Source organism: Corylus avellana, chromosome ca2 (assembly GCF_901000735.1).
Source record: "Corylus avellana chromosome ca2, CavTom2PMs-1.0".
In the NCBI taxonomy this organism is placed as follows: domain Eukaryota; kingdom Viridiplantae; phylum Streptophyta; class Magnoliopsida; order Fagales; family Betulaceae; genus Corylus; species Corylus avellana.
This window is the reverse complement of record NC_081542.1, coordinates 18,658,495-18,669,438: the sequence shown is the minus strand read 5'-3', so window position 1 is coordinate 18,669,438 and position 10,944 is coordinate 18,658,495. Positions and strand designations below refer to the sequence as shown.

Here is a 10,944-nt window from a genome sequence, read left to right as displayed (position 1 = left end):
TTAATAATAATATTTGAGAATCCAGACGATGATTTATTTTTTTAATATTCCAGACCAATTTTTCACATAATTAAATAACCAATTTATATATATATATATATATATATATATATTATCCTACTTAATTGATGGGACAAATTGATAACGAAACTTTAAATATATGGAGGTAAGTAAGAAAATGATTCCAAATAATAGTTATTATAGGACTCTTACTTGCAGTCTGGTGAAAAATTGTATCTGTATGAAACTTACATGTAATTTGCGTGTAAATGACTCCAAGTGTGAAGTCTTTGCATTGAGATAAACTTTCAATCCCAAAGTGGACAGCAATTATATCTTCTTTATTTCCAAAAGTGGATTTTTCTTTTGGATTTATTGTGAATGCAACTAGAGCGTGGATACGCATACGCAGATATAACTTCATTTTATTATACAATTTATTTTTGTAATTAGAGATGATAGACCAATTTGTGTCTATCGTGCATAGTCATTTAAAAGGATTATAGTCCAAAACCTTGAGTGAAAAACTGTAGATAACGAGTGGTCTGATGGGTATAACTGACTCGATCGGAGTCTCCTCATGTTACACGTTGTCATTTAACTCTAAATTAAATAAATTAAAAAAACAAAAAAAAAACTACAGCATATATTTGTGCCACGTGTAAAGAGAAGCGCCTAGAATTCTTCAAACTATAAATACATGAACCCCATGCATGTCTAGGCCTCACAAGCATTTAGATGATCATGTCTAACTATTGCCCTGGCAGAATGGTTATTAGCAGCCATATCTTTATGTCCACTCTTCATCATCTCATCCTCATTTTTTTCATCTCTCTGCTTGGAACTTCATCCTACCTACAACTTATTAAACCCATTTCATGTACCAAAGGCCCTATTTTCAAATGCTCAGAGGTGGAGAAGGCAGCACTTCTTGGCTTTAAATACAATCTCACGGATCCATCGGGTCGTCTCTCTTCTTGGGTTGGTGAGGATTGCTGCAACTGGCTAGGCGTTGGATGTGATAACAGCACAAGAAATGTCGTCAAGCTTGACCTCAGGAACCCATTTTCGTGGTTTGATGATTTTGATCAATATAACAAGTCATGTCTGGGGGGTAAGATAAATTCTTCTTTGCTCGATCTAAAACATTTGAGTTATTTTGATCTCAGCTTGAATAATTTTAATGGAACCAATATTCCAAAGTTTTTGGGTTCCCTTGAGAATTTGAGGTATTTCAATCTCTCTTTCTCAATGTTTTCTGGAGTTATTCCTCCCCATCTTGGGAACCTTTCAAGGCTCCAATATCTAGACCTCAATTCAAATGGCTTCTATCCAACATTGAATCAGGTTGAAAGTCTAGAATGGGTTGTTGGTTTTCCTTCTCTTAAGTACCTTGGAATGGATTATGTAAATCTTGAGAAAGTACCGGATTGGCTTCATGCGATTAATGTGCTTCCTTCCTTACGGGAGTTGCACCTAGCTAGCTGTGGACTTATTAGTCTTCCTTCCTCTATTTCCTCCATCAATTTTACACTACTTTCAGTTCTTGATCTCTCTGGCAATGATTTTAGCACCTCTATACCTCAATGGTTGTCACATCTAACCAACTTGCGAAGCTTGAATTTAGGTGGCAACAATTTAATTGGAAAGATTCCGAATTCATTTGCCAACCTTTGCAATTTGCAAGCATTACATCTGAGTGTGAACAATATAAATGGGGAGATAACTGAGTTTGTGGATGGCTTGTCACAATGTTCCAACAGTAGCTCTGAAGATGGGAACTTACCGTCAATGCAAGAAATTGACCTCTCTGGTAATCAATTGAACGGAACCATTCCAGAAAGCATTGGGAAACTGTCAATGCTTGTTTCATTGAATCTTGATGATAATCAAATGAGCGGAACCATTCCAGAAAGCATTGGGAAACTGTCAATGCTTGTTTCATTGAATCTTGAAGGTAAGAATTCTTGGGAAGGTGTCCTTACTGAATCTCATTTTCAAAATCTCACCCGATTAAAATCTCTTTCATTGTCTATGGAAGTTTCTGCAAAAGCAACATTGGTTTTAAATGTCAAACACGACTGGGTTCCTCCTTTTAAGTTGCGAGAAATTGGTTTAACAAACGTGCGGATTGGCCCAATGTTTCCAGCTTGGATAAAAACCCAAAATGAACTCAAATCTCTTTGGCTCATCAATGCTGACATTTTGGACACCATTCCACATGGCCTTTGGAAGTCCTGCCCAAATGTCGTCACTTGGAATCTATCTCGCAACAAACTATGCGGGCAGGTGCCATACTTTCAATTTCACCCTTCATCATTTTATATTGATTTGAGTTACAACAAGTTAGAGGGCCCACTTCCACTTTTTCATAGTAATCTAAGCTACATAATCCTCAGGAATAATATGTTTTCTGAACCTATTCCAAAAAATATAGGTCAGTTATTGCCCACGTTGTATGCGTTGGACCTCTCTTCAAATTCAATTTCGGGTGAAATTCCGCATTCAATTGGAATGCTAAAGGAATTGAGAATTCTTTTTTTGGGAAACAATTCCTTATCTAGGAAACTCCCCCACTCAATGCGGAATCTAAGTTCACTAAAAGAATTATTATTGCCCCAAAATCATCTCGAGGGAGAGCTTCCCTTTTTCTTCAAAAATTACAGAAGCTTGACAAGCCTTGATCTTGGAGGAAACAAATTCTCTGGAAAACTTCCCGCATGGATAGGTGAAAGTTCACCACATTTAATGAGGTTAAGCCTAAGGTCCAACTTGTTTCACGGGAACATACCACAACAGTTATGTCTTCTTTCAAATCTTCACGTCCTAGACCTTGCACACAATAATTTTTCAGGAGCCATCCCTCAATGTTTAGGAAATTACAGTGATGTTGGATCTGGAGGGTTTATTAATGAACAAATGTTGTTGGTTTCTAAGGGAAGAGAATATATATATGATGAACAAATCCTTCTTCTTGTTCATTTTATAGACCTTTCAAGTAACAATTTATCTGGGGAAATACCAGTTAATATTACAAACCTAGTAGACTTGGTGAGTTTGAATTTGTCAATGAATCATCTTGTTGGAAGAATTCCTAAAGAAATTGGGAATTTACAAAATTTAGAAACACTTGATCTCTCAATGAATGAGCTTTATGGTCCTATCCCTGAAAGCTTGTCTTCTTTGACCTTCTTAAGTCACTTGAACTTGTCATTCAACAAGTTGTCTGGAAAAATTCCAAATGGGAATCAACTTCGAACATTGAACGACGCTTCTATCTACAAAGGTAACTCTTTACTCTGTGGGCCTCCTCTTTCAACCAAGTGTTTAGAGGATGAAACTAAACCTAGAGTAACACCAAATGGCGGTAACGGAGTAGCCAATGAAAATGGAAGGGCTAGTATTGAGTCATTCTCATTCTACATTAGCATGACAGCTGGGTTTATTGTTGGATTTTGGCGAGTTTGTGGCACACTGATTATCAAAACATCATGGAGACAAGCTTACTTTCGAGGCTTTGATAATTTGAAAGACAAGATTATTGTGTTCGCCGTTATGGTCAAAATTGTTCGCTTGCTAAGGAAGGCCAAGTGGGAGAGAAGTTGAAGCTATGGGTATTGGTGTTTTTCTTAATATGCATTAATTATTTATGTATTATAAGTTTTTCAGATTGTTGTAATAACATATGCTCCAATCTTCACTTGTTAAAGTCATATATGAAAGATTTTACAATTGTGCGAGACATTATTTCTTTTATTGCATCCCGTTTTCTAATAACCATTTGTTCAAATGCTACTATTATATTCTTATTCTCGACATAACCATTTTAGGGTCTTAATTATCATATTTCTTCATATTACATTACCGAAACTAATATTGTCATCCAGAAAAATGACGTGCCATAAACAGATGCATCAGCTCAACACTTGAGCTATAAAAAAACTCGTTCTAATTCCTTCTTTTTCATTCTTTCAGATGAGAAAAAGTTACCTATTATTTTTCTTTTATTACTTAACAGTTACTGGATTGGTACCTCAACAATATATTTTTTTTTTAAGGGAAAAAAATGGACAATTTGAATACCATAAAGGTAGTGGAATTTAGCCTTCCTTTCAGAAAAGTTTTTAGTCTTTGCAATAAATGGTGACTGTTTGGTAAAACAGTCAGTTGAATAATTTTCTGTTTTTACACTAAATTGATATATCCTTCAACCCACTAAAATTTTCTGTGTGCGTGGGGAAAAAAGTCATCCTTCCATATTTATAAGTTGTGATAAAAGAAGGAAAAGGATAGTCTACATTCATGTCACTCAACAACCTTCCAAACTAAATCCCTAGGACACAAAAACAGAATACAAAATATACCTATCTTTAGAACTACCAAGATTGCCCACAGGCCACTTGATACCATTAGTACAGTAGGAGAAATATCAATTACCAGTATCTGTTATGGAATCAAATATGGTGCTTCCTCCTGATGCCCTTACCACGGCGCTTGCCTTTACCCATCTCGAATTTCCTTTTGAACTTCTTCCCTATTCCACCAGCAGGCTTTAAAGAATGCATGCTTTGATTCCCATCAGCTATCTCCACATCTGTCAAATGATGGAGAGAAAATCCAAATCATCAAAGTTGAAAATACTATACTCTCATTCCATCCTATCTTACTGGCCAAGTTGATGTGTCATTGTCAATCACCTTTATTTTATTTTATTTTTTAAATAAAATGTTAGACATTGCCATATCAACCAAGTAAAACAGAAATGGGATGGAGGGTTGGTATATCGCATGACTCATAATTCAATTGCTTTGGCAAATAGATATGCCGCTTGTTTCATGGGTGGGATTGGGTGTCACCCATGAAATAAAAGCAATACATTACATTCACTTATTCCCATTTTCTATCAATTGCGAAATTTATATATTCACTTGAGAGTAGATAATAAGCTAAGAGAAATAGGTAAATGTGCCCACTCTAAGAGCACTAGCAACAAATACCCTATAGCCCTTTTCTTTATTATTATATTTTCCAAAATCCATTTCTCATTACTCACTATTATATTTTCATTCTCTATTTAATGGTGCTGTGAGCGAACGGTTGGCTAAAGACAGGACAAGTCCTAAATTTACAATTTTAACCATCATTCCTAATATTACATTACTGAAGCTAAAATTGTCATTCAAGAAATGATGTCCTATAAAACGAAATACAATCTGCGAATTGAATGCATGAGCTTTCATGCTTCAGTTGTAAAAAAATCATTGATTTCCTTCTTTTTCAGTCATTCAGATGATTCTTCTATCATTACTTAATAGTTACAGGATTGGCATATCAACAATATATTTTATTTGAAGAGAAAAAGTTGGACTGTTAGAAATATGGGCACCGTTTACGGACCTGAATTCAGCCTTCCAAATAATTTTACTCTATGGAAGAAATGGTGAATTCATAGACTTTTTTGTTTTTTAACATTTTGATAGAGATTTGTGCGAGGTATTTATGATTTTAATAGTTACCGGATAACACTAGCATTTTAATTTTAGATTACTCGATATATATGGTCAACCGATAGCCTAGCCGCATCATATCTACTATCAAGCAAAATATCTCAAGTTATCCTATAACACTAGAATCCTGCACATTCTAGATTACAGTATACCTACGCATTGAAAAAGTTAACCAAATCCTAGAGATAATTGTCGACAAAAATACTAGCAAACTCCCCCTTTGGCAATTCAGTGACAAAAACTAATATGCAGACATTCCATCATCTCCCATCATTACTCTCCCTTTTTTATCGCAGAATGACAAAAGGTCTTCATATTTCCTGAAACACTTCACAAAACATATAAAGGCATATGTGGAACAGAAATAAATAATGATCAATAATATAACATATTTGAATAGAATATAATCATGAATAGGTCACCAAATCTGTTAGAACACAAAACAAATATCATTCATAGATGCAACAAGTATATCAAAATCAAAATCATCTATAGTGTTCTATCTATTCTCATCAAGGGCAGTAAAACACCAGTAAACCCAAGGAAAGTCACAGAAACATAAACATAATCAAAGCTACAAATGCATAATGAGTGAAATGCAAGATCATGAAAAAAATTCTCCCCCTCAATATAAGACTCGTTATGTCAAATACACACACATGATAACATAAAAGACTCATGTATTAAGAAATGATTATCCAGTTATTTCTCAAAATGTCCAAAATATACATGAGGATAAAAAGATATGAAACAAAAGTTTCTTCAACACAAGCAAAGCAACATGTTGCACTCGACCCATGGTTGTGTGTTGTGTATGAAAGCTAACCATCAAGTAAGTTTAAGAACTTATAAGGTGAGGGGATAGGCTAGCAAGAAAAAAAACTTAAATTACCTCATGGGAAGATTGACATGTATATCTAAACAAAAGTCAGACCTTGCTAGAGTCGTGTCACCCTCATCCAATACATTTCCCATGTAGTAATAGCACATACTCAAACATTGTCCGGTAGTGACTGTCTCTTTCCACAATGAATATGGTCACGACTATTTATATAGGGACAAGTTGAGCACAAATAAGGCACAGTGAATTAGATTCCTTTTTGGAATATGTTCTTTTGTTTTATTATTTCACTATTTTTCTCTTTGAGAATGTGTCTTTAATCATTTAGTGCTTAAAAAGAAATTAGTGGAATGTTGGAATTTCTAGGTCCTAGGTTCAACTAGAATTTGGTCAATTTAATAGACACAACTAGTCAATCGTCCTCATATGGTTGCCTAACATAACTCACCCTTAAGGTCAAATTCATACTTAATATAAGCTTAAATGTGCACAAGAGTTCAAGCATAGGTAAAATGTACCATAGAAGCTTATACTTAGGCACAAAAAAAATCAGTCCATTAATACATATTCATCTCATGTATAGTAAGCACATTCTGAGTTATAAGGAATTGGATCCATGAAGTATACATGAAAAATTTATGGACTATCAATGTGCATATGACAACAATAAGCAGACAGCCTTTAAAAAAATATTTGTCTTTTTGAATTTTTTCAAAATAAAATTGACAAAATTAATGCAATGCATATATATACAGAACAGAAATTAGAAACAAAATGCAATGCAATGAATGATGCATACTCTAGGATATGAAGAAATATGCAAGACAACCAATCCTAGGCATGTTCTGGACCACCTTACTCTAGGTGAGTCCACCACCACTCTCCCTCAACGGGTGAATGGTATTAACCTTCCTAACCCTAGATACAGATTTGTGACTCTTGTCAAACTCATCTAACCTAGATAACACTCCCCTCATCATTATGCATAACCCCTCAAAACCCTTCCTAGAATATGAATTCTCACTCTTATGCTCACGGGGTTCCCCATTTTCTTCTTCTCTCTGTTTGGAACTGCATCTTACATTCAACTTATTAAACCCATTTCATGTACCAAGAGCCCAAATTTGAGATGCTTAGAGGTGGAAAGGGAAGCACTTCTTCGCTTTAAAGACAATCTTACAGATCCACCGGGTCGTCTTTCATCTTGGGTTAGTGATGATTGCTATAATTGGATAGGTGTTGGCGATGACAACAACACAGGAAATGTATATTGCAAATTGAGGATATGATAACATCGTCTAAGTTTTTGATCAAGTATGCAGAAAATAGAAACATGAGGTATTGGCTACAGAGAAAAATTTGAGACCACCTAGAATTCTCATATCTTAAAAGAAAACCATCATTTTTAAGCCAGGCCAGAGAAAGTCAAGAGATTTAAGCTTAACACACATAGCCAGCAGATATATATCTACAAAAGCTAGACATCGCATTATCCTACCCAAACCAACTTTTCCGTTATTTTCCTCAGGCAGTAGTATATTTGGATATCAATCACCAAAACTATACTATTTCAACCCTGAAATTTAGTGCTCGAACTTATAGATCTTGGTTTTGGCCCTAAAATTTATGCACTCATACACTAACCAGCAGAGATAATCAAAACATTTATCTAACAAGAACAAATTTGGATTGTAAAGTCTTTGAGGAAGAAACCTCAGTTTAATGTTATGCAGAGAGCATCAACCTAACTTTAACATCAGCAATATAACCAATCCCACAGCAAGTGCACCAATCACTAAACTAGGTTGTCATACCTCTCCTTAGGTAAACATATAAGGGAGAAAAATATTTGAAGGTAGGCTCCAAGCAAGCTTTGCCTAATATAACAATTTTTGATTTGACCTTATTTATCTTCCATATCAGACTAATTTGCAGCATGTTTCCATATATTGCATGCGTTTTAGAAATGTTTAGTCAGGAAACAGAAAAAGGTAGACTCTGGGCTCGTTTGGCGACGTTTGTTAAGGTAGGTAAGCATTAACATACAACTCAAACCATAAAAAACTATTACCTTTATGTCACCTCACAACCAAAAAGCAAAAAACCACCCTCTAAAGAGTTTTGCCAAACGAACATAGAGTTGTTAGTGGCTATTAAATCAATTAGCAGTAACAAAATTTTAGGGGGGCTTTGGGAGTGGGAGTGGATCAACCTTTAGCTATTAGCTGAAACGGCATGAGAAATGAAACAATTGCTCATAAAAGAAAAAAAACACACTTTCCAAAAGAACTTACAGAAATTGCAGCAACTAATAAATCACTGGTTTATCCATATTTTAGGCATATTGCAAAAGAACAGGCAGTCATAATGTTGTAATAGACTTAAGTGAGATGAATTAAGCCTGACGTGTGGTGCTGGGAGTAGGACGCCAAAAAAAATAATTCTGCACTTAAACATAAAGTCAGACTACTTACATGTAGTGTTGGGACAGCTGCAGTAATAAGGCTAGTGAATGCCACAGCAGTCTGCAAACATTGAAGTTAATTCATGATTATCAATAATGATGAAATTAACGTAGATCATAGTCAACAATAAAATTCAAGCTTCAAGTTTGTCAGCAAAGAATAGCATAGATAATAACTACCACAAGTTTAAACCACAGCATACTTAAATCATAGCCAATTCTTCTTACATATGTTAAGTATCAATTAATTAGTTGGGAACAAATTGCATATTTTCCTTTGGTAAGTCACGCATTGAAAATAGTTTCCAATCTATTGTAAATGCCAAATAACATCAGTTGCTGCAACAAAAATCCATTTTTTGCTTTATTTCATCTATTTTGTGACCAGAACAGGGGGAAATACGCATTACTAAAGCACATACTTCTCTATATGGCTTCCTCTTTCTTTTCCTTATCATAAAAGTCACCTCTTACTAATGATCAATAAGCATCCATTTTTACTTTATTTTTATTAATTTTCTTTTTAGGGAATATGAGATCTTACACCTAACTACAATTTTGATTAGTGAGACTTATTAAAACCCTGTTTGCATGTTCCACGAGAATAGAAATTTAAATTATCTTTTTGGATAGAGTTTTTCAAAAAGCCATCATTATTAATTGTTAAAGTCATTATCATTGTAGCCATCACCACCACAAAACATTTAAAATGTAGTGACTTCATGAATTCCTAAAAGGCTTCATCTTATTCTGAATAGTTCCATTCAAGCCATGGATGTGCACTTCCAATGCAATGGAGAATTAAACTGATCCCTTAAACCCAAATGGGAAAAGCAAGCATGCCTTAAACAACCAACGAAATCCATTAAAGGTATGAGAAATGCTACAAACGCTCTTATTCTCACACTCCCTCACGTGTGACTAAAAATCATCATTATATTTTGAGAGTATGGGAGCATGTGCAGCATTTCTCAAAAAGGTATTGAATAGAAACACAATTACAGTAAAAAAAAAAAAAAATCCCAACATGTTCTCATACCGTGCAAGCAATGAAGGCCAGGAGAAAGAAAGCTTGGTCACTCAAGCTCAACTTGGCCGCCGGCAGAACATTGGGCGGAACACTGGGGCTCCCCACTTCCACATTCCATCGACTTTGTGAATTCTCATCTTCAACAAAGTCTTCACTCGGAATCTCCTCCACCCCACGACCCTTCAGTTCGGCATTCGAAAGGCTTGCGTTATGTGAAGCGCATAGCGCAACCAATCTGGATGGCTTGGGCTGGGATTTCGAGGAGAGTATGGCGGGCAAAGCAATGGGTTTTATGCAGAATACATTGGGATTCTTTCGCTTAGAGGATATATGCGCACCGAACGGAGCAAATGGGTGCAAGGAATTAGTGCTTATAAGAGCAGATTTCATTGTGAATTCAGGGAATTGGGTAAATCACCTATAATAACAATACCAAGCATTGAACATTCTGACGCTATATATACTACAAGGGAATCAAGCAATGTTGAAGGTTACCCATCATTCACCACCTGAAAACAGATTCAGGAAACACAAAGAAAAATAAAAAATATAACAAATTTGAATATAGGAAAAACAAAGTCTGCAAAAGTGAAACATAGGACAGAAGAAATAAGAAAAGGGTTCCAAGATACAAGATTGATTTGACCAAAACACAAGTAATTTAGAGAAACAATACAGGAATTCGTGACAACATCGATAGCATCGTACCTCGAATTAGATTGGAGAAAGGTTGTGCCTTTACAACTTTATAGTCTCTACTTCATATTCTGTCTCTTGGCAGTTAATAGGTTCTCTGCCACTCTCTTTATCTACGATGGGAACTACTTCAAGAAGAAATGATAACTGACCCCGATTTTATTTTTATTTTATTTTCTGAGTAGAAACTTATCCCTCTTATTTTGGCCCTAATCTTTAATTTACTATGATCAAGATTGGCCTTTTATTTCTTGTAATTTAAGGTCATCCTCTCGTTGGTATATCATATGCTTCGGTTGCCCTTGATAGTCACATGTTTTATACTTTTTGTCTTTTGGCTAATTCCGCGTTCTTCACATGATTTCAAATCAAATGGAGAGCATAAGATTATTTTATGGTTAAGAGA

The 10,944-nt window shown here is 35.2% G+C and overlaps 2 protein-coding genes across 2 annotated transcripts; one reads left to right on the top strand and one right to left on the bottom strand.

Annotated features, from left to right (window-relative positions):
- The first annotated feature begins 768 nt into the window (after positions 1-768).
- Positions 769-3,606, top strand: LOC132169219 (receptor-like protein EIX2). The gene has a single exon (XM_059580289.1). The coding sequence runs from the start codon at positions 769-771 to the stop codon at positions 3,604-3,606; it is 2,838 nt and encodes a 945-aa protein (XP_059436272.1).
- A 1,953-nt stretch (positions 3,607-5,559) lies between these two features.
- Positions 5,560-10,697, bottom strand: LOC132171862 (uncharacterized). The gene is made up of 4 exons (XM_059583273.1): positions 10,551-10,697; positions 9,852-10,351; positions 8,823-8,873; positions 5,560-5,835 (listed from the first exon to the last, which is right to left on the bottom strand). The coding sequence occupies exons 2-4, from the start codon at positions 10,230-10,232 to the stop codon at positions 5,749-5,751; spliced, it is 519 nt and encodes a 172-aa protein (XP_059439256.1). The 5' UTR covers positions 10,233-10,351; positions 10,551-10,697; the 3' UTR covers positions 5,560-5,748.
- Positions 10,698-10,944: the final 247 nt, after the last annotated feature.